Here is a 23,848-nt window from a genome sequence, read left to right as displayed (position 1 = left end):
CTGGTCTTCTCTTACAGGTGACAATGAACTTAGGAAAAACACGAAGGAAAAAAGTTAAAGATTCCTGTTTAAATACAGAATATTCACTTCCATTGTCCTCCTAACAAACCAGAATTCCTTCTGTGAAGCTCAAAGGAAGCATTTGCATTCTCTAATGGCACAGCAGCTCCGACATACACCCAACAGTCACAGGGAAAGTCACTTTCAAGCCGAAGTTCTCGGTTCCACTGACTTCTGTGGATTTTTTTCTTCCACGATTTCATCTTCTGAGTCTAAATTCACGACGTAAAGCCCAACGGATACTCAGACAGCTTCCTTCAAGAGCGAGGGGTTTTTTCCCCATCGTTTTCAATAGATTAAAAATGGCATCAAGAAATAGCAGGAATGTCATAAATAAAGTCTGTCAGATCACCAAATCACAGAACAGTTTGGGTTGGGAGGGCCCAAATGATCATCTTGTTCCCTGCCATGGGCAGGGACACCTCCCACTAGGCCAGATGCTCAAATTAAAATAGTAAAGGGAGAAGACGGTTCACCTGTGAAGGTATTTTATGTTTTTCAATTGGGTGTAGTTCACTTATAAACACTTTTTCAGGTATTTCTCTGAAATGAGCATTTTAATTTTAGCATTTTAATTTTTCCCTAGACGTTAAGTGGGTTTGTGTTTTGATTTTTTTTTTTTTTCTTCTGGAGGTCATTCAGCTATTTCCCTACAGGGTTAAGCTTATTCCAAGAGGGAACTAGTATGATTAGGATTAACTCAAAAGATCATAAATTAAGTCAATAAATTGAAATAAGTTGTAAACATAAAAAGTCTCCGGCAAGACTGAGGCAGACTACCAGTATATTTACCAGTACAAAAGGCACTTTAAGTATTACTTTTGTCATTACTGACACATCCACTTTTTCTCCCCGCTTCTAACAGTTACGCGAAGTCACTCCTCTATTATTGCATCAGACGCTTGTGACAAATGCCCCACTTACGCAGTAAATGTAAGCTGAAATAAAACGCCTGAAACGTGAATCTTAGTGAAATACAAGCCTGTGTGCCCACTCGGATATTAGAAACAAAAAAGCAGCTGTCAGCCTCGGCTACAGCGTCTAAATTTTATTATGCTCACGGAAAAAAGCCCCTTCGGAAGTTTACAAAAGCGATCTCATTCCTTGCCCTTAGGCCGGGTGGCACTGGACTTACCGGCACTTTGTAGCAGTTCCTGATGTGCTCCTGCCTTTTCCTCGGCCACGCCGACCCCGCTCGGCTCGGCGGGCAAACCCCCGAGGCTGCTGCCGTTAGTGCTGGGGGCGGCGGGAGCGGGCTCCGGGGCGGCGGGAGCGGGCGCCGCCGCCGGCACCGTGCTGGCAGGAGGAGTGCCCGCCGTCACACCTGGGGACACGGAGGCAGGAGCCGCAGCCGCAGCGCTGACGCTCGAACTGCCAGGCCCAGAAGTGCTCTGTTTTGTAAGACTGGGTGCTGGGGGCGTCACAGTTTTATTCTCTAGTTCTGCTGGTGATTGCTCTGTTCCCAAGCTGTTTGGGACCGACGCTTCTACTCCCTGACCTTCCGCTTCTCCGTCCAAAGCATACTGCTCTTCCCCTTTCTCAAGGGAGCCAGTGACTTTCTTGCACGCTTTCGTCAGCAAGAGTTGGCCAATCTTGTCTACTTTTCCCTTTCCCTTACTCGATGAAACAGGACTGCGTCTGTTCCCAGATCCTGGACTACTCGTAAGAAGAGGCGAAACAACAGGTCCAGACTGCGTGGCTGTAACAGAGCCCTGGTCACTTGTCCCGGCGCTTTGAGAAGTCTCCTCCGGGCTGAAGTCTTTGACTTGCTGAGCAGGGACATGCGAAGGAACACTGGAAGAAGTTGTAGCGGGAGAAGGCAGTTGAACAGGAGGTGCCAAGGGATTAAGAACCAGTGGCCTGCTGGTGGGAATACTAGAAACAGGACTGCCGGATGATGTGCTGGGAGGAGCGGGCCCAGAGGAGAACTTTATATTCTGCGGTATATGCAAAGGACCAACGACCGCGACCGACTGAGGCATCAGACTAGAGTTAGAAGTCATCGGGGCTGCTGGAATCGTACTTGGTTGAGAGCCCTTCATAACCTGAATTATTGACGATGAGTTTATAAAAACGGGTGTAATAAACTGCGGCCGGGCGCTAGACTGAGCTGCTGACTGTCCCTCGGAAACCATAACTTTGTTCCCTACGTTGGGCATTGTGACAACAGTCGACACTAATGCAGGTTGCAAGTGAGAAGGCAACGGTGCTGATGTATTAGCAGAGGATGTAATAGGGTTTGAAGTTACAAAAACTGTTATCTGGTTGGGGGGTAAAGGACCTGAAATAGAAGAAGAGCTGACAGGCCTTTGCATTACTGGAGGAACACTCTGTGCAACGCTTGAGTTTATTTCTCCCGGTTCCTGGTGCCCTGGATTTGAACAAGGCTCATTATTTTGAGGCAAGCTAAGTGAATTAGATGGCTCTTTGCTCGAGGATGAATCCTGCAGTGGAGGAATGACAGCTATCTTCTTTAGCTCCTCACCAGTGGTGACTATTGGTGCCATTTCAAGACCAGTCAGTCCAGGGGGCTTAATGGTTACGTTAGGAGCTCCAGAATTATCAAGAAGTTGACTTAAAGAAGTTGGTGCCTCCCTCATAGCCGGAGATACCATGGTTTTACTTTCCTCCAAGACCGGGAGCTTACTGGTGTCTACGGGCGGCCCATCTTTTTTCGACTGTTCTTCTGGAACCAACATCTTCATTTCTGGAGCAGTAGGGATACCTTTTAGGTCAATGCTGGGCTGGTCTTTGTTAGCTTGGACACCTTGTGCACTTGGACACTCATTATCTTGAGGCAGACTAAGGCTCTCTTTATTGTCTTCAGGAATGCCAGTCACAGCAGGTACAGAAATTGCAGGATTCTGATTACTTAGCATGTTATTATTTTGAAAACTTGTAGTCACAGGTGTTGGCAAAGAAGAGGGACCAGCCATCATATTTCTTTGTAATTCCATGTTCTGCAAGAGAGATGGATTCTGCTGAGTTGTCAATGATAATTTAGCTGCTTTTGAATTCTGTCTGCCAGGGCTTGGTGTAGTTTTCCTACTGGATCCAGGACTGGACCTTCGACTATTGCTTGGACTTGCTCTCTTTGTTCCTCCAGTGTTGGTTTGCTTTCCTGAATTAATGACCATGCCTTCCAATTTGTGTGACTGGGGAGCAGCAAAACTAGACTGATTGTTAATTGTGAGATTTGATGGGGCCTGTCCGATGGCCTTCAAAGTAGTTGGATTAAGACCCTGCTGATCAAATCCTCTATTGAGATTAGGCCTGGGAGGTAAAGGAATATTAATCTGGGGAGGGAACAAACCAGCTATAGAAGCATTGAGTCTCTCTGGAGACAAGCTAATTTCTGATGGTTCTGTGCTAGGTGGACGGTTATTCGGCGTCTGAGGATAGTACGGCCTTGGGCTTGCTCTGTTTGGGGTTTTAGGCCTTGAAGTTTGTGATGGGGTGGCAACATTTGGAAAATGGTGTGTAAGAGTGCTAGGCAGAGAATTGGACTGCTGCTGGGGACTTGCACCTTGGGCAGTTGAAAGTGGGGATGGTCCAGGTTTGGGTCCCGTCATCATTAATTGGTTCTGTGAAACTACTAAATGAGACGTCAAATTATTCTGAGCTCCTGATGCTGGGGGGCCTTCAGCTCCACCTCCTTCTGGAAGGGAGGATACTGATGAAACGTCTCCAAGGGGTGAGCTGGAAGGATTCTGTACGTTATCTGGATAAACCATTTTTCTTGCATTATTTCCCAGAGGAGGATTGCCTGGCAAGGAAATTCTTTGTTTATCAGGAGACGGAGGCACTGATCCAGGACCTTGGAGGTTAACCATTACCGACATGTTACCGCTCTGCTGCATTGGCATTCGTTGAGCATCTGGATTCAGAGGCCCTCTAGGTGGGTGAACTCCCTGTGGAACAGGAAGCCTGACTGATTTGGGATCCTGCTGCATCATAAGCATCATCATCATCTGCTGCTGCTGCTGCTGCTGCGGTGTTTGTGGCGGTGCCTGGGCTTGCTGTGGTGGTGGCTGTGGCGGCTGCTGCTGCTGCTGCTGCGGCTGCGGCTGCTGCGCATGAGGCATGAGTTGAGGTGGCATCTGCTGCAGTGGTCTTTGTTCCACTGGCTGAGATGGATAGCCTGAGAGAACAAAGATGATACGTTCATGACAACCAGAGATCAGAGAAAGCAGAACTTCTGTAACGAACAGGATCAGAGAGTAGAGCCAGGAGCCTGTTTATCTTATACAAGAGCCCCATTAATGAAACAGGCTTTACAAATAAGGACAGAGATTTTACTTAATTCTTAAAAATATTTTCACTTCATGTATGAATGACTTGCGTGACATTTAACTGGAGATCGCTTAGCGTATTGTATCAGCTACTAGCTATCGCTCCAGATTCATGCCACCCGAAAAGTCTCTGCAACTGTCCATGGGCTTGCTTTCACCTATAAATGCAGAGTTGGACTTTCACTAATTAATACTCCTTAAAACAAACTTAAGAGTTTGACAGGCCCTGTGGTACACGGACTAGCGTATCTCCTACAGATCTGACATTTTTTAGCGTACAAAGTAGAATCTGGCCAAAATGGTGCTAAGAACCACCCGTGTGGCTTAGAACGCAAATTCCTTGGCAGACTTTGGATTTAATCCTCCCTATGTGCAAAGGATAATTCCAACTGCAACCCCTATTTCTTAATTCTGAAAAATCAGCTATTGGTTAATGCTAAATTTTTAAAGCGTCAGTCTGTGCTGCAGCTAGAAATACAGAATTTTTTATCAATTACGTTACGGGTGAATAACTACGGTAATCAATATGATACCTGCAGGATGATACATGAGAATGGGGCCCCCTCTTCATTTCGAGCTACTTCAAAGAAAACATGTAAACAATGGTACCGATTAGTTACGAGGAGGAAAAAAAGCTTTGGGCTTGAATGCGTGAAAAGACAAATAAAACAGAACTGTCACAAAGATCAGTAATAGCTCTTCTATAGCTACTACATTCAGATAATGCACAGAAAAATCCTACTACCTGGCGGCCGACTTGCAAAATCTGAAAGTTTAGGGCCTGAATTATCTAAATTCGTTCCTTGTTCTCCAGACATCGACGACTGATCACTCTCCTCCAGGCCAGCTGGACGTGCTTCTGAAGAACTGCAAGAAAAATAAGTGCAATTAACATCCGGCCCAGTGGTTGGCTACTGCTTCCATAATGAAGTACTCAAGCAATTAATTCCTAGCACTTTTCATAGACCTGCAAGTAACTCACTAAAATGCGCCAACGCCTCTAGTATAACACGACAAACTTGAACGCAGAGCCCCGCTCCACTGCCAGTCGCTCCTGTGCCTTAAATACTACCAAAAAGGAAACAAGTTGCATCGTGCTCTATTGATCTTAAACATTTCTTTCCTTTGTTTCTACCTTGAGTCTGAGTTTTATAACTACGAGTATGCCAACGGATATTCCAAATGACACACATATATATGTTTAAATTAAATAGGCTTCTCTCCAATACTGTTGTGACATCTGCAGAGATAAGTATCATGGGTAGATGCAGAGAAATGAATTTTAACAGTAGCACCGTTTCTTCCAGTATTGTACCCAGAAGTGACTAGCTCAGGGTATCAGAGGCCAAAAATGCATGGACGTTATCAGACATTCTAAGTCACCCACCAGAGCACTGACCGTTGTGGGATGCTGAGGCTCTGTAACTGCTCATAGAATCACAGAGTGGTTGGAGTTAAAAGGGAACTTAAAGGCCATCTCGTTCCACCCCCCTGCCCTGGGCAGGGACACCTCCCACCAGACCAGGTTGCTCCAAGCCCCGTCCAACCTGGCCTTGAACCCCTCCAGGGATGGGGCAGCCACAGCTTCTCTGGGCAACCTGGGCCAGGGGCTCACCACCCTCACAGCAAAGAATTTCTTCCTGATATCTAATCTAAATCTCCCTCTTTCGGTTTAAAACCGTTCCCCCTCATCCTATGGCTCCCCTCCCTGATCCAGAGTCCCTCCCCATCTCTCCTGGAGCCCCTTTAGGGACTGGAAGGGGCTCTAAGGTCTCCCCGGAGCCTTCTCTTCTCCAGGCTGAACTCCCCCAACTCTCTCAGCCTGTCCTCAGCAGAGGGGCTCCAGCCCTCTGATCACTTCCGTGGCCTCCTCTGGCCCTGCTCCAACAGGTCCATGTCCTTCTGATGTTGGTGGTCCCATCCCCCCCAGCCCTGCTGGCCATGCTGCTGGGGATGCAGCCCAGGCTCTGGGGGGACTTTCCAGGCTATGAGCAAACATTGCCAGGTCACGTCGAGCTTCTCATCAACCAACACCCTCAAGTCCTTCTCCAGGGGTACTTGATGTTCCTCGAGACTCACTGGGACAATTTAAAATTGTTCACATTCAATGCCTAATACTTCCGCTGAATCAAAACAGCTTTTGCGGACTTAGAAAAAACCAAGTTTCTACAGGTATCGATACATATGGTCAGAGGAGGGAAGATAAAGAGGGATGAAGGGTAAAAGACCTTAACTGCTTATCGGCTTCATGAATATATGAGGGCTGTAGGGAGATCTATGTAATAAAAGCTCTGAGTTAAAATTAAAGACATCAAAATAAGCCCACTGCCAACAAAGAGAGGCAGAAGCATGCAGGAATGCCAAGGACAATAGAAATTTTCAGCAAAATAAGAATATGAAGTACATAAAGGCCGAGAGATCTATTTTAGTGCTACTTGAGAGTAACAGTTTCTGGCACCTGCACAGCTGACATGGAGAGACCCAGCCCTGTCCCAATGTCTTATTTCCTACCTAACCAATGTTCAAAAAGCAGCGTGTGACTGGAAAGTCCCCGAACTTTCACTGGTCAAAACTGGGGAGAACATAAACCAAGACAGAAGAAAGGTAAGGAACGGGGCACACAGAGAACCCTTTCAAGCACGGCCGCTGAGTGGGCAAGTATTGCCAAGGGAAATATCTGGAGTTAAACCTTTTGTCTAATCCAGCAGACCACCAATTTTTGTGACGCAGTTGTTACAGGCTTACACGCCTCCATCAATACATTTGATGAAAATTGTCAAAATGCACACACACGCCCCAGAAGCATTGTATTAGCAGCCACAAATGAACAAAAATTCTGGCAACAAAATCACCCAGAGGAGCTGCAGCCTTTGATGCAGGTGCCAGCACCGCGAACTGCCGAAAATGGTGAATATAATCTTAAATTAGTAATTTTGCCACTTATGTTTCCTTTATAACGGTGGGAGATTAAAAACGCCACAGTCAAAGATTAGACGAAAAGCTGACGCGGAGCATCACTGTGCAACCGTGTTTAACCCAGAAAGCAATCGCGGTGCAAAATGGATTCTCAGAAAACATCTCCTGCCAGGTGGGTCTCGTGGGGCAGGCTCTGCAAACCCTGCAAAGCAGACACACGTGGCGTTTGCCAGCAAAGGAGAGCAGTTATTGCAGGAAGGACTGCCGCCGTAATTGCTGGCAAATTTAAATACAACTTGCGTTTTGAATGTAGCTGACACTGGGCATATTTAACAACCACCAGCCATCCAAAAAGCCCCAAGTTCTGAATGCAAACAACAAGCAAGATGAGAAGTTTGTGTGAGACGGACAAATATTCCGTATTTGTTCTTCTTTCCTATTGCTCTGGATGTAAAACAAAACCAACTGCACATTAGGTACAGGACTGCCACAAGCGAGCCTGGTATTAGGACTGTCACAAGGGAACCCTTTGCTCCGCCGGTTGCATCCTCAAGCACAACCTCCAGATACAAAATCCCTCGTCAGAGCGGAGAGAGAACTCCAGGAGTCATTAAAAAAAAAAAAAACAAACAAAACTTGGAAAAACAAACCCAGGAAGGGCTGCAGATGCTGAAATAAGGCGGGCAAAAATAAAATTACAGTACCCACGTCAGCAGAACCAGCCCTGCCAACACGGTACAATGCTCTGCGACAACTTTTGCTTTTACAGAAAGACGTTCACCCTCTGATGCTCGATGACTCTCATTCCCTGTGTGTCCGGGGGGAGCGTGTCACCTCCAGCCCGATGGTTACCAGCTCTCCAAGTTTGGGTGAGAAAAACCCCCCTGCCCCGCAGCGCTGATCACCGTCCGCGCACCACACCTCACACTGGCTCCTGCCCCTCTCAACGCCAGCGGTGACGGTACCCAGCGGGTTATTTCTGTTCTCCCAGTGCCCACGATGTTCATGGGCTGAGGGGAACGTTAAACAATTGTTTGTGTGTGTATTTAACAGAATTAACGAACACGCTTTCTCACATTTCATCTAGCATTTTTTCCTCAGTTTACATCCCATTACCTGTCTTCGGGTTCAGAAAACAGACACGATCACTTTTAAACAACCTACTTTTCCGAAACGTCTCGGTTGTCATTCTGATGCTGAGCTGCTCAATGAGGCAAACCCTTCAAACTCAGCTGAATAGACTCTTTCAATAGTTCACTTCTCCTATTTACATTCCAATATGGCTCAGTCTACAAACCGTACTACTAATGGTACTTTTGCTACTATATTATTATACCTCAGAAATGATTTCTAAGAAAAAAAAAAAAAACCAGAATAATTTTTAGTGTGTTTATCAAATCAGCTGCATTTCCAAACAAGGTTTGCTGCTCCAAACGGTACAATTTCTGAGGAAGAATACTGGAGAAAAAGCCGACATGAAAAGCATCTTATTTGCTTCTGATGCAAAAGCAAGTGGTCCAAAGCAGATTTAAAAGAATCAGCAATTCCAAGACAACGCTGAGCTTGCCTAGCAATGCCAGGGAAGCCAAGAGGGAATGAGGCAGGAAGGTACCAGGGCCAGCTTTCATTGCAGTCGCCCTCCTTTTGCTGGAGAATAACCCCAAAAACATTTATAAGAACAGCTCCCTTCTTAACGCTCCTGCAAGGATAAAGAGATCAATAAACAGCCCGTTAAGAAACAGAATGCTAATCCATATCGGGTGACAAAACGGCATTCTGCAGGTGGCAATGGCAAGAGAAGATTCACTGAAAACTTCAGTGACAGAGTAAGTGCAAAGTGGTATTTCCATTAAATACCCTGAAATCTTATCAGAAGCCCTATTTAAGAGCTAGGAATTGAGCTGTCATAGCTCGATAGAAAAGCCGTAAAACAGCTGTCTTTTACTGTGAAAACTTTTCAACAAGCACATCGTCTTGTGGGGCTTTGTAAGCTCAGAGGAGAGCTTTAGATGTCCATTTATCCATACTCCCAGGCCACGCTGAAGCTGGGTCATCATCAGTAAGACCACTGAAAACAAAATCCTAACAAGGCTTTTGTTTAACGATTAACGCATTTTCTTTTCAGAAGAGAGTGCCAACTCGTCTGCTCCCTCTGAATCCTTTGCCACGGCAAGACAGCTCACTGGAGCGGCGATTACCATATTTTATTGGAATATATTTAGAGTTGAAGCGTTTTATTTTTTACACGCAGCACCAGATCTTTCCTACCTAGAAACACAAGGCCGTTTCTGTCTTTGATACGGGCCAAAAAAAAAACCCCAAAAAACTTTCCACCAACTGACTAACAGTGACGCCAGGTTTGCGTATTCGACTCCGATGGAGATGAACCAGCAGTGCCCAGCGGCGCCACCCAGGCTGCTGTCGGGCAGCGGCTCTGCGGCAGGGATGCCCCATCCTTGGAGGGGTTCAAGGCCAGGTTGGACGGGGCTTGGAGCAACCTGGGCTGGTGGGAGGTGTCCCTGCCCAGGGCGGGGGGGTGGAACGGGATGGTCTTTAAGGTCCCTTCCAACCCAAACCGTTCCACGATTCTAGGAACATGAATGCTTTTGATACAAAGCAAAATAAGACATTGTTATCGTTTGAAAGACATCTGGATAGCTTTGAATGTCAAGTGAAAACCAAACAGGAAAATATCTGCTTGCTCTTTATCTGAGACTCTCTGCAGGATCTAATGTTTCAAAAGCAGGAAAATGCACATTCTACCGTTACACTACTGCTATTCTTTACAACTTTACAACAACACGACACTACCGCGTGCAATATGCTGTCACAAGCCACTGCTGCCAAATTACTTGCACTTAAAATTTCCGGAATTGCAAAATGAAGACACCAACGTGCCCTCGTATCCCTCCTTTCCACGTAGCCAAAGACTATTAAAGCTAGAAAGCCCCACACGCCGTCACCTACGGCCCCTCCTGCAGCAGCACCGCAGCGGGATGGGATGGATGGTGGCTGCTGGGGACTGTCCACCTGAGCCCTCTTCTACACATCTCAGACCCTGACGAGGTGTAACAAGTTGGGCACTGCAAGAGGCGAGCTGGGACCTCAGTAGCGGTTTCCAAGCGTCACGGTTCCAGCTGGGATGGAGTTAACTTTCTTGCTAGCAGCTGGTGTAGTGCCATGTTTTGGATTTGGGATGGGCATAGGGCGATAACGCACCGATGTTTTTGGTTGTTGCTGAGCTCTCAAGGCCATTCTGCTCCTCACCCCACCCCGACAGCGATGGGCTGAGGGGGCACAAGACGTTGGGAGGGGACACGGCCGGGACAGCTGACCCCAACCGCCCATAGGGATGTTCCACGCCACGTGGCGTCACGCTCGGTATATAAAGCTGGGGGAAGAAGACGGAAGGGGGGGATGTTGGGGGTGATGGCGTTTGTCTTCCCAAGTCACCGTTACGCGCGATGGAGCCCTGCTGTCCTGGGAATGGCTGAACACCTGCCTGCCCGTGGGAAGCGGTGAATGGATTCCTTGGTTTGCTTTGCTTGCGTGAACGGCTTTTGCTCCACCTATTAAACTGCCTTCGTCTCAACCTGTGAGTTTTTCCTCACTTTTACTCTTCCGATTCTCTCCCCCATCAGAACTCGGGGGAGCGAGCAAGCAGCTGCGTGCTTCTAGTTGCTGCCTGTGGTCAAACCACAAGAGTCTTTTTTGGCGCCCACCATGGGGCTCGATAGGTTGAGATAACGACAGATTTGATTGGAATGTGCTAGATGGAATTTATAGCTGTTATTGCTGTTTAGCTATTAATTGGCAGACCCCCGTACCTGCCACGGTGCTCGTTTGCCTTACTATATATTAGAGTATTGTGCTCATTAGTGGTTGCTTCTTGCTTTCGCTGCTTGCTGTACTGCCGACTGCTTATCGTCCTACTCCGCTGGGCTTGGGAACGTTCTGATAACAGCAATGGCGATGTGCCTGGGCCGGCGGATGGCCAGGGCCGCTGCTGTCTGTGCTGCCGACAGGCTAGAACAGGGTCGAAGTAACTCTGCAGACACTAAGGCAAGTGAAGGAGGAGGGCGAGAAGGTGCTTTAGGCGCCAGAGCAGAGATTCCCGTGGCGAAGACCATGGTGAGGCAGGCTGTCCCCCTGCAGCCCACAGAGGTTAATGCCAGAGCAGGCGATGCTTGAAGGAAGGGACCCACCCCGGAGCAGCTCCTGAAGAGCTGCGGCCCGTGGGAGGGAGCCCCCGCTGGAGCAGGGCAAGGGTGTGAGGAGTCCTTCCCTGGAAGAAGACGGAGCAGCCAGAAATGTCTGAGGAACTGACTGCAGCTCCCACTCCCCATCCCCCTGTGCCACTCGGGGGGAGGGGCGTGGGCAGGGGGGAGCAGTAGAGAAATCGGGAGTCAAGATAAACCCAGAACTTGAGTTGCGTGTTATGGGAATTACTCCAGCAGGAACCCCTTGTTGCCAGCCACGCTAGGAGCAAGGGGAGGACTTCACTGCAACGTTTAATCCTTTAACCTGGTCCAAAGGGACCAGGGGTGGAGACTGTACTGGATATATCTTTATATTGTTGTAACCCATGATTTGAATTGCGTGTTATAGGAATTGCTACAGCAGGAACCACCTGAACCAAGGGAGGACAAGCCTTGCAAGAAGCAGTGCCAGTGCAGCAGTGACCCGACCTCAGCCGCCTTTGGTGCCCAGCGACTCCACGCAACACACCATCCCTCCTGGCCCGGGTGACTGCGGGGCAGCTGGAGCCCAAGGTCGTGGCCTGGATGAACTTAATGGACATTTTGTGGACATTTACGGACACTTGGCAGACATTGCACAGGGGTGGTCCATGGACTAAGGGAACAATATCTGTGTATTATATCAAAGAGTGGGAAGGAGGGTGGTGGTGAATGAGGTTGTAATAAATAGTGTGGGACCCGAGCATGACATAAATGGTATGGAGTAAGGGGTGGAGGAAGTCATGGTTCCAGCTGGGATGGAGTTAACTTTCTTGCTAGCAGCTGGTGTAATGCCATGTTTTGGATTTGGGATGGGCATAGGGCGATAGCGCACTGATGTTTTTGGTTGTTGCTGAGCTCTCAAGGCCATTCTGCTCCTCACTCCACCCTGACAGCGATGGGCTGGGGTGGGGGGGCACAAGGAGTTGGGAGGGGACACGGCCGGGACAGCTGACCCCAACCACCCAAAGGGATGTTCCACGCCATGTGGCGTCACGCTCGGTATATAAAGCTGGGGGAAGAAGACGGAAGGGGGGGATGTTGGGGGTGATGGCGTTTGTCTTCCCAAGTCACCGTTACGCGCGATGGAGCCCTGCTGTCCTGGGGATGGCTGAACACCCGCCTGCCCGTGGGAAGCAGTGAATGGATTCCTTGGTTTGCTTTGCTTGCGTGAACGGCTTTTGCTCTACCTATTAAACTGCCTTCATCTCAACCTGTGAGTTTTTCCTCGCTTTTACTCTTCTGATTCTCTCTCCCATCGCAACTCAGGGGAGCAAGTGAGTGGCTGTGTGCTTCTAGTTGCCGCATGGGGTTAAACCACGACACCAAGTTGCCCCAAAGTTGGAGTCCACCCACACGTTGGCCACTGGGTTCTAGGTGAGTTACTTGAACCAGGTTTTCACAGCTGGCCACGGACTGTGTACTCCTTCAGACTTAATCTGAAACCACATGGCCTGTTTTGCAGCAGTGTTGAGCTGACAGGCTGTACCATGACCATATATAATTATATTGCAGGTATTTGAAAGACTTTTTTCAAGGCCCGTTAAGTTAGCATGCTTTGCTTTACCTTTGCTATGCAGCATTTCTGCACCTGTAAAAGGCAAGTAACAGCTTCAGCGTTTTATTTTAGTACTAGTTAAGCCAATTAAGGATTGTCACAAAAGATCACTTGCTATAGATGATGCGAGTCGTTTCAGTCCAGAACTAAAATGTCCATGACAAAATTAATTCCGTCTTCACGAAGGAATCTTGACATTGTGCAGAAAATGCAGGCTGGGGCTACACACTGAATAACCAAAGGGAAAAAAAATAAAATACTGAATAGCCACTTAGTACTCGAATGCCATCCACTCTTTGCACCGAATTGGACATCTGCTCTGGAAAAGGGAGCGTAAGCTTCACGTTAAAGATTTATCATGATTATTTAAAGGAGTGGGACTGGTGGAACCAGAGCCACACCAATAGCCTAATGTGCCATTTCTACCTTGTTGTTTGTTTAAGAATTTAACTTTGAAATTTGGATGTTCCTGTGTTATAATTTTCTGCGCAAAGTTTTTCCCGTTTTTTTTTCTAAAGCAAACTGAAAACTATCCCCAGAAGTTCCATCAGGTGGATTCCTGTCAATGCCCCTGTGGCTCATCTGCAGCATCAGAATAATTACACAGCATATCCGCCTTTACCATTTTAGCTGAATAACGGTATAGCAGCACTGGTCTGCCACCCTGTGCTGGTATGAGTAGACTGTCAACAGCAAAAGGTTACAGCACAGCTGGCCAGTGAAGAATATGCTGGCCAAAGAGGAACGAAGAGATGCAGCAACCTCGTATTTCCATTGAACATGTACATTCATTATCTCTCAATATTATGCATTTGCCTCTTCCCTCTCAAAAGCTGGGTTGCTTTTTTTCCTTCCTAATCTCTCCCAGCCCAGGAAGGCCAGCACTTCTTGGGCTTCTTATCCTCATACCCAGAAGATACCAGATTCCTCCCTGGAATCTGCTGGAAAGAAGTCCAGCTCAATTCCAGGCAGAAACACGTCAGGATATACCTACAATTCAGGAAACAACCCCCAAAAAAATCTCTACTGCACATGTTATACAGAGGCTTATAATTCTTCTGAAAGTAATTCCCAACCTTTGTGGCTGTCAGACTGCTTAAAAAAGGGAGCCTCCTCTTCCAAGGGCTGTGGCACCATGTGCCCACTGACATATTGAAACACCTACACTTCCTTTACCCAGTAAATGTAAGGAACGCTGGCGCTATAATTAGGTTTATAACAGAGCTGGGACGTTTGCATGTTTTTTCTTTTTAAATCTTGAACGAACGGTGCGGCGGCAGACTTACCGGTGGGTTATCGTTTAACTCTTGAGAGAAATTGCTAGAATATGAAACAATACGGGTCCTTTCTCACCCCATACTTGCTGAAAAAATATTGACAAGTTGCCTGCGGAGCTTCCCCACGCCCCTTATAAAAACAATGTAATATTAAACCTACGTTGTTTGTTCTAGCTGTTGATTATTTTTCTTCTTCCTTGGAGGCTTCTTCTTCTTCGGCTTGTTGGCATTCTGATTATTTTGTTTGTTGTTCACACCAAAGTGTCCTGCTGATATATCGCTTTGTAGAAGGTTAACCAAGAGCGGACTTGTGAGCGTAACATCTTTGTTGACAGGGAAAACAGGATTCTGCCCACAGGAAATCTGATTCCCATTTGGCGTTCCGCTAAACCCCGTATTGAAAGGCAGCCCATGGCCAGAGAAATGACTCCCTGAAGCATTGTTGTTTCCTTGCATTGCTTGCATATGAGAAGGCACCATGTTTGGCTGCTGCACAGGAACGTCGGGTAACATCTGTGTCAAGTTGACGTCATTATTTGCTGTAGTAGTAGTATCCCCAAGTTGCTGAGATATGTGAGGACCAGGTCCAGTGGGTCTTAAAACTTGCCCTTGCATTCCCATAACCTGAGAAGGGTTACCATTCACAGGGCCCTGCTGTGCCATCATCTGCCCAGTGAACTGCACCATGTTTCCTTGCATGTTTGGGGTTGGTCCTCTCATCAGCTGAGCTGGCCCCGTCATAACATTGGACTGGTTTTGAGTACTAAAAGGCTGTTTATTTCCTTGCATCTGAGTGGTCATCATCTGTTCCATCATTGAGTTTTGCTGTAACAAGATCTGGCCCTGAGGTCCCATCATCTGATTGTGTGTAGACATCATCTGTTGTCCCTGCTGGGGAATCATCTGTTTGGGTGGGGTCATCCTTTGGGGAGAAGGACCCAGATTTTGGTTTTGTGGTGTCACCATCATTTGGCCTTGCGGCATGAGCTGAGTTCGAGAAAGTATCATCTGGTTTTGAGGGTTCAGCGATCCCTGAGCCTGAATGTTTACCATCTGTCCTTGAGAGGATACAATTTGCTGATGCATTCCCATAAGCTGAGACTGTGGTCCTTGCTGAGGCTGTCCCTGCATGTTGCCCATGTTTACTTGCGGCACCCCACTAGCACCAGCCTGCTGGTTGTTCAGATTTCCATGAAGTCCCATTAGATTGGTCTGCATCATATTTGGTGGGCCGTGGGGCGCTTGCATCTGATTTTGGGGAGGTCCGGATCCTTGGCCACCTTAAAAAAAAATTAAAATTGCCAGTAAGAAACTGATTGGGGCGGTATAACAGTTTTCACAACTTTTGATGTTGAGTAAGTACTCCAAAATTGCTTTCCTCCCATTTCCAATGAACTGGAATATCTGACATACTTGCAGTCCTGTGATGCAATGTCTGATGCTACAGATACCGGTTCGTTGCCAAAACAGAACCTCATACTTCTCAAAATAAACACTTAGGCTGGTACTTCCCATGTATATCACTGCAGAAGGTGTAACAGAAATTTCATTTCAGTCGTTATCTGGAAGTAAGTTTGAAAATTTTCCATCACATGCCCTAACTCAACAAAATAACCACAAATAAGCTTCAAACCTTGAGGTTATTTTATAATGGATTATAAAATAAATACATGGGGAATGCTGATGAAATGGCGTTAGCAAGGTATCCATAATTCAGACAAAAGATTAATAATGGAATTGTTAAACGGAGACATTTGTGAACTAAAGATTTAATTTCTACAGGACTGACTGTAGGTAGACTTCCAAAGCTTTCAAAGGAACTAATAAATAAGTTTGCGTATTTTGTTCCACTTCTAAGATAATAATGCCTTTTTTTTTTATTCTGGGCAGAAAGTTCCTTTTGTGTTGCATCTTTATCGCCCCTAGCCTCCAAATTTCAATGCTACTGCCATTCAGTTTCTTAACAGATACTTCTGGATGCCATATCACAGTCCTAATCAATAACAGTGGCGGTGTTTGAAAAACATGAGCAGCCTCTTGCTTTTCTTTTCCTCATTTACCAATACACACAGAACAGCCCCGCAGCCCCATTAATGACAGCAGTTTGATGTTTTGGTATCTGTGTTACCCAAGTAAAGGCATAATTTTCTACCAAGAAAAAAAAACCACAAAAAACCTGAGGAACACCGCATTCCAAACAGACCTGTGTGCTGCACGTTCTGGCTAGTTTGCAGCTGCGGCGCTCCGCTGTTCCCCGCTGTTCCCGGAGCGGTTGAAGGCACCTGCCCTTGCATGAAGTTCTGGTTAGTCTGGCCTGCAGGGAACCCCGGGGGCAGGCGCTTGGGCATCCCTGAACACAAGAATTTGATTAGTACTAAGTACGGCGAACAGGAAGAAAAAGAAGAGAAAAATCTCTAGTTAGAGTACGATAGGATAGTACCTTTGAGTCTGTACTGTCACATTACAGGTTTAGGCAGAAAGTGGTTTTTGCCAATAAACAAAACCCACTGAAGATATTTATAGTTCGTACCTGTGCAGTAATTCTGCCTAACAAGGTTCTGGATTCAGTTCAACTATAATTTAGCTACAAAACTTACCCCACAGAGAAGGTGGAAAGTCCACGTTTGACTTTTTAGAAACTAGAAATAAAAGTAACATAGTTTGCTGTTTCCTCATCTACTGCGTCTCAACTCTAACCAAGCCCTTAACTTACTCCACGTGCACAAGCACAAATATCTTGCATTTCTGTTACAGTGATGTGCTCCTCTCATCAGCTGGCACCATAACACACCAGGTACCTGGTCCTTTGCACTGCTGCTGTGTGTACACACACTCAAAATTTTAACTTCTCGGCCCAGAGCGGGCTGAGCAACCTCCCGAGACAGCACGTCCGGAGCCCCCAGCGGCTGCTCATCGAGGTAACCCTGCTATTCCCGCTGCCCCTACCTGGCACAACGCCCACGCTGTGACACATCAAAACATCGCCCTGGGACAGAGAGCAAAACTCCCCTCTACCTACCAACATCAGCAGCAGCATAAACGGATTTAACAGAACCCACTTCTTTTCAACTCACCACCAAACGGTGCCGCAGACCTAGAGGCGACCTGTCCTCCCTTATTTTTCTGACCCGCGATACACAGCCAGAATTTGACCTTAGCTCTTTCTACAGTTACAGCTTTCTTGCGTGCTTAATTGTACCGCTGGTGTCAATCGGGCCTTAGGTTTGCAGTGAGTATTTCAAGATCATCAAGTTTACAGGTCAACCAATAAGACATTTCTGCAAATACGGAACATATACTTCTTGAAACATCACATCACCAGGCTATCGTTTAGTGCTGCTAAACCTTTAGGGAAATTTTGCACGTAGGAACGCTTGAACTGAGAGAAAAGAAGCGTTAACTTAACCTATCCCAAATTTAATAAAAATTCTGATTTGCTAAATTAACTAGATGAAATGGAAAGCATTTGAATGTATTCATCTACACCAAACCTTTAAATCCCAGACGGCTTAAAATTTGAAAAATCTGTAATTACAACTTAGGTAACATAATGCAAAATGGCTTAAGAATTGAAAGATCCATAATTACAACTTAATTAACACATAAATTGCAGCAAGGAACGATCACACAGAGAAGCCAGGCAAAAGTCTCAGCAAGTAGCAGCAACACAGCTTTGCTGAAACCACCGGAATCCTGTCTTTTTAAAATCAGCTGAGGACACAGCTCACAGCAGGATTACTGACTTTAGCAATAAAGTCTACAGTGAGTACAAATAACGTATTTTTAGAGTTTCTTTGGGGTGTCATTTTTAACTCAAAAAGGTAGGGTTTTGCCTGTAGCAGGTTTACGCAGTAAGGAAGGAGAATACAGAGGCTAAACTGCCCAGAGGTCATGGCTCGGCTACCTAGAGGAAATGATTCCTGATGGCGACATATGGCTGGTGAGGCAAAACTGTAGGGAAACGTGACTATAATAAATAATAAATAACTGCTTCCAGATGGAGCCAAGATAAGATATACCAAGTATAGGGCACTGGCAGATCCTAAGAACACTCTGGAAAGAGAAGACCCCTGAAACCGGGACAATTCGTCTGAATCAAATTCATCTGAGTTCACGTGAGACCCATGGTACAACCAGTGAAAACAAGAAGCTTGTCCACATCAGCAGACCAGGAAACAGGTATTCCTGTTCTAGAATATATATGTGTGTGCGTAGGTGGATAAAGAATATGGCTCATATTTTAGAAGTACAGAAAGAAAATACTTTAAAGGCTTAAGCAAGAGCTTGTGTATGGGTATCTGAGAGCAGCCATTCAAGAGAAAGACGAACAAATGAGCAACAGAGAGAAGTGCTACAAGTCTGGCACAGAACTACAAAGGGTTCAAGGGAAAAAAAAAAACCAACAGGGACACAACAGAGATCTTGGGACTGACAAATGAAATTCCTTCACTAGTAGGAGTAGTAAGTAAAAGATGCGAGGGCGGAGGTCCGAGGAGAAAACTAAAGACAACGCAGCCAAAGGGGAAGTTAAAACATCCCTTGACCTCTTAATTATAGAATAGGGAGTACAACAGCATGGCAATAATAGCTCTTTCCTCTTTTATATGGGAAGAAACTGGTGACAAGTAAAGACAGGGTCAAGAAGAGACATCCACAACTTAGAAAAAGACGTAAAATAATGCCTCAGTTCTGTAGCAGAAAATGTAAACGGTAACAGAGGAAGCTGAAGAGAGAAAGAAAACGTTCATTTGTTCTTATTACACTCTCTCCCTCCTTCTCAAAAAATAATCCCCCTCCCACCAAAAAAAGAACACCATCAAAACAAAACAAAAACCCCACACCATCTCTGAATATCCCAAACTTGCTTAAAGGCAACAGAAGTGCCAAGACTGGCAGTCACAACCAGCAACAGCACACAGCGGTTTCTCCTTGCGGCGGCCCAGAGCCTACCCCTCGGTCATGGCTGTGACGCTGCAGGACAGAGACAGGTAGTAGAAACGAGGTGACGCTGCTGCTAATTCACCCGTACCCACTTTATATCCAATCTATGCCTTTGTTCTGTCTTTTAAAGGATCTTTTCAAAACTGACAGCAACATTAATTCTAGCTATTTTATGTTTCTTTTTAAAATAAAAGAAGGTCTCAGTTCTTCTTACCTCCTAAGCCAGGATGTAAACCTTGCGGACCTTGGTTTTGCTGCTGCATCACCATGAAGTTGGGGGGTACATTCCCCTGTTGCACCATAGGATTACGACTAGGAGAACTGACAGGCTGCTGAAATCCCTGGGGAAGCGTGCTACTCTGGGGAGGCCTTGGTCCCATCTGCTGCTGCGTCTGGTTAACTGTTGGAGATGATGCAGGAGAGCCCTGCTGGAAGGAGGAGGGAGAGGAAGCAGGAGACTTGTTGGTCAGGTGGGGTTGTTGTAGTGGCGTAGGAACCCGTGAGGGCCCTCCCTGAAGGCTTTTCATTTGAGGAGCAGTAAACTGGCCAGGATTGCTCATTTGGGGAAAGTTTGAGTGAGCCTGGGAAGCTTGCTGGCTTCCAAAAGGATATGGAGGTGGAGGATGAGTAGGAGTTTGTACTGTTGCTAGAGATGGTCTTGCTTGAAGTTGCTGCTGCATTTGTCCAGGCAGCGGGGCCTTTTTCCAACCCTGGTTAACTGTCAATGTACCCAGTGCTCCCTGGGTTGGAGGAGGCTGAAGTGCTCCAGAAGGAAGCTGGTTCCAGCCAGGGGGAACTGGAACCTGTGCTGGTGAAGTAAATGAAGGTCGAATACCCTGCTGTGGCTGCTGATGTGGCTGGGGAGGACGCGTCTGCAACTGCGTCTGCTGCTGTAGCTGCTGGAAGTTGGCTGAGTTCATCTGCCTGTTTACTGGAACTGACTGCATTGAATGGAGCTGGGGAGCTAAAGATCCAGATGGATGATTTTGCTGCTGGATATTTAGCCCAGATAAGAGTGGGTCCATTGCATCTATTAAAATAGCAAAAAAAAAAGTAAAAAAAAAAAAAAAAAAAAATAACCTACTGTAGATAAAACCCACCCCAAAACACGAAAGGGTAAATTGCTTGTTTGCATTTGCTTACTCTGCACAAAAATTCACGCTCCAGTGTTCCAATTTCTCCAACAGACAGAACAGACAACGCTCTAAAAATTTTCAAAATGTTTGGGAATCCTGAGAAGCCAGGTCTTACAAATTTATAACCTCTACAATAAAGCACAATCGCCCCACAGCGCTTTTTACTACAGACTAATGCAAGCTTTCTACACACTCAGAATCACAGAACCACAGAATATCATGAGTTGGAAGGGACCCGAAAGGATCATCGAGCCCAGCTCCCTGCTCCTCACAGGACTACCTGAAACCAAACCCTACGACTGAGAGCATCGTCCAGACGCTCCCTGAGCTCTGACAGGATCGGTGCTGCGACCCCTTCCCTGGGGAGCCTGTTCCAGGGACTGACCACCCTCTCAGTGAAGAACCTTTTCCTCATGTCCAACCTGGACTTCCCCTGACGCAGCTTCATTCCATTCCCTCGTGCCCCATCGCTGGTCACCAGAGAGAGGAGATCGGCGCCTCCCCTCCGCTGTCCCCCTCGAGGAAGGCGCAGGCTGCCATGGGGACACCCCTCAGCCTGCTCTTCTCCAGGCCGAGAGTGCCAAGCGACCTCAGCGGCTCCTCCTAAGTCCTGCCCTCGAGACCTTTCACCGTCTCGGTCACCCTCCTCTGGACACACTCCAATAGTTCGATGTCCGTCTTCTATTGAGGTGCCCCAAACCGCGCTCCGAGCTGGAGGTGGGGTCGCTCCAGTGCAGTGCAGAGCGGGACAGTCGCCTCCCTCGTCCGGCTGGCGATGCCGTGCTTGGTGCCCCAGGGGCACAGCTGGCTCTTTGGGCTGCCCGGGCACGCTGCTGACTCCTGCTCAGCTTCCATCAACCCAAACCCCCAGAGCTCTTTCCGCGGGTCTGCTCTCCAGCCTCTCCTCCTCCAGTTTGTAGGTAAAACCCACTTGTTGGGGCTATTACCCCCATCAGTTAAAAAGAGTGACATAACAAGGAACTAAGGTAGTATCATAAACCAGTATTCCCAGAATATTTAAAACATTTATGAAAAATGCTTGTCTGTAAGAATAAATACTGCAGAGATCTAGTGAAGTTGGCAAGTACCGCCACCATTTTATGGAGGGACAAGTAATAATCCCCTCTCTTTTTCTGTAGTCCCAAAATCCAATTAACTTGTACCGGTACAAGAAGAATAAAGTGAAGAATAAAGCCAAAACATTCTCACCCCCTAGATCCCCAATCCTTAAACTTCCAGCCGGCCTACCCCTCCTGAAAAGCGCTTGTGCTCAGTCTGCTGCATTTGCTTCCTACCGGAGACATCTGCCTCGTTCAACCCGTCCTTTTCTCTCCCTTAGCTAAACGCGAAGCTCAGTCACAACAGCTCTACTGCAAAATTACCCGCTGCTGCTGCTGCTCAACGCATTACAAAATACCAAACAAGCTGGCGACTTATTAGGCACCCAAATTATTTTCAGAAGTTTTACCAGGTTAATGGGGGCAGAGAGGCTTCCACAGACAGCGTAACTCCCAGAAAGAGCAAGGGAAGCACTCCAGGACAATCCCGGAGTACTCTTATGAGTACAGGCTCAAGCCTGTGTGCTGAAGAATAAAAATTCAAGAACATTTTCAGGTCAGTACTGTGACTAAATTTTACCACCTGGCTGTGAGGAAGGCCGAGGTGTTCTTGGCTGCAGCTCAGCACTAGCAGCGCTTGCCACCATAGAGGAGGGCACATTTCCACTCTGGGACATCATGACAGCTGCAGCATTGCTCATTCTTATTAAACCTTAAAAAATAAAAATAAAAATCATCAAGTCTCGCAGTTTTCACATAGAGAAGAATTTTAGATTTATTTGTTTTTTTACAAGAAAAGAAAATTCTATCTGTTAATAAAACGTTTTGGTTTTTTTTAGACTTTAAGAATTGTTTGTTTGAAATAACCTGAGGACACATGTCTCTGTCTGAAAGCTTAGATTCCCTGGTATAAAACAAACAAACAAGTTAAGGTCATGCTGAAGCACCTCCTTTAGCACCAAACCTTTAGAAAGGCTACCGAAGGAAACACCACTGTGCATCATTTGAGCCTGACTTGCCACCAAAGTCACTAAGTGACAAGACTGTTTCACAGTTATACAGGTACTAAGGTTTTCTTCAATATCAGATACTGGAAAGTAACTAAGGTGTTGCAAGAGAGAAAAATGTCAATGTTTCGCTTCTACAGGCTGCTATTTTTATAAAATGGCTTACACTGTTGACCTGTTGGTTATATTGTTGTCGTATTTATACCGTTTACCTTAATATTGTTGACCTGCAGGCAGAAAATGAAGCTGATGACGGTCACAGTGAAGATTAGAGCAGCTGAATTCCAATTAAACCTTTCTTTAAACGTTTTACGTTCCTTCTTAAGCACAACAATTTTACTACCGTTCCATCAGGTTTCTACAGGGGTGAAATGCTCTTCCCGTCCCTTATCAACGGCCACACACGCATCTCACTTTGACAAAAAATGCTCCCAGTTTTTTAATTGCTTTAAATCCTGAGATACTAATTAGTTTATTTTGCCTCATGATTCAGCTATTAAAATGATTTACATAGCAGCTTACTTTTAACTCTTCTTAAAAATCTGGCTTGTGTAGCTAAAAATTACTTATCGTGCCTATACAATGCTCTAAAACCTAGAGCTTAATAAAATTACACCTCTCCACAAAAATTAATTCTCTATGATTAGATCTCAACAGTTTATCGGAAAATAAAGAGAGTGACTAACAATGTCAGTGTCCTGTCCTTCCCTTAATTATAATAGATTTAATCGAAAATAATTTTTTATTATACACTGAATAAAGGCTTATGCTCCCTTTTCATAAAGGTAGCCAAACAGAAAACTGTGATAATTTGTGCACATTTCAAAGTGAATTCACTAGATGCATCTGCTTTAACAGTCTTTATGCAAAAAAAAAAAACCAAAACCAAACCCAAACAACCAACCCTAAACCACCAAAACAAAAACCCAAACCACCAAACCCTCAAAAAAACCCCAAACAAACCAATCTGCCGCGCCCAAATTACTCCGATGTTTGTGGGACAAAATGCAGCCAATTATTTAGTTTACATAATGCGGAACACGTTTGACAGTACAGAAACAAAAAACACACATTAATTAAAACGGCAAGTATAATTCTACAAACAATAGTTGCTGTGATCGGTGAAATTTTAGGATTAGCTTAGTAGCAAGATTTCAAAGCGTATAAAGCTAAACAAATAAAAACCAAAGGAATTTACCTTGTCCCCCTTGCATGGGAAACCCTGTTTCCATCCGCACTGCGCTGCTGGCTCCCAGGGGCCCGTTGATTCGGACATCCTGGCTTCTGTTTTGAGCTAAAGCCAAATTGATAGCACCTTCCCCTAAAAGTAACGCACAATTTGGGGTGAACTGAATGATATACGGC

At 46.1% G+C, this 23,848-nt stretch overlaps 1 protein-coding gene across 10 annotated transcripts in view; it reads right to left on the bottom strand.

The window, feature by feature from the left end:
• Positions 1-23,848, bottom strand: part of NCOA6 (nuclear receptor coactivator 6) — a 50,971-nt gene that overhangs the window by 9,299 nt on the left and 17,824 nt on the right. For 8 of the 10 annotated variants that reach the window (XM_054218064.1, XM_054218063.1, XM_054218065.1 and 5 more), the window contains 7 exons: positions 23,682-23,804; positions 22,060-22,188; positions 19,497-20,312; positions 16,545-16,691; positions 14,502-15,621; positions 5,098-5,219; positions 1,196-4,201 (listed from right to left, as the gene is read on the bottom strand). In XM_054218064.1, the coding sequence (XP_054074039.1) occupies positions 1,196-4,201; positions 5,098-5,219; positions 14,502-15,621; positions 16,545-16,691; positions 19,497-20,312; positions 22,060-22,188; positions 23,682-23,804 (5,463 nt within the window). The remainder of the gene's footprint in view (positions 1-1,195; positions 4,202-5,097; positions 5,220-14,501; positions 15,622-16,544; positions 16,692-19,496; positions 20,313-22,059; positions 22,189-23,681; positions 23,805-23,848) is intronic. The other 2 variants (XM_054218070.1, XM_054218073.1) reach the window with 2 other exon arrangements.

Source organism: Rissa tridactyla, chromosome 12 (assembly GCF_028500815.1).
Source record: "Rissa tridactyla isolate bRisTri1 chromosome 12, bRisTri1.patW.cur.20221130, whole genome shotgun sequence".
Lineage (NCBI taxonomy): Eukaryota > Metazoa > Chordata > Aves > Charadriiformes > Laridae > Rissa > Rissa tridactyla.
This window is presented reverse-complemented; position numbering and strand designations above follow the sequence as displayed.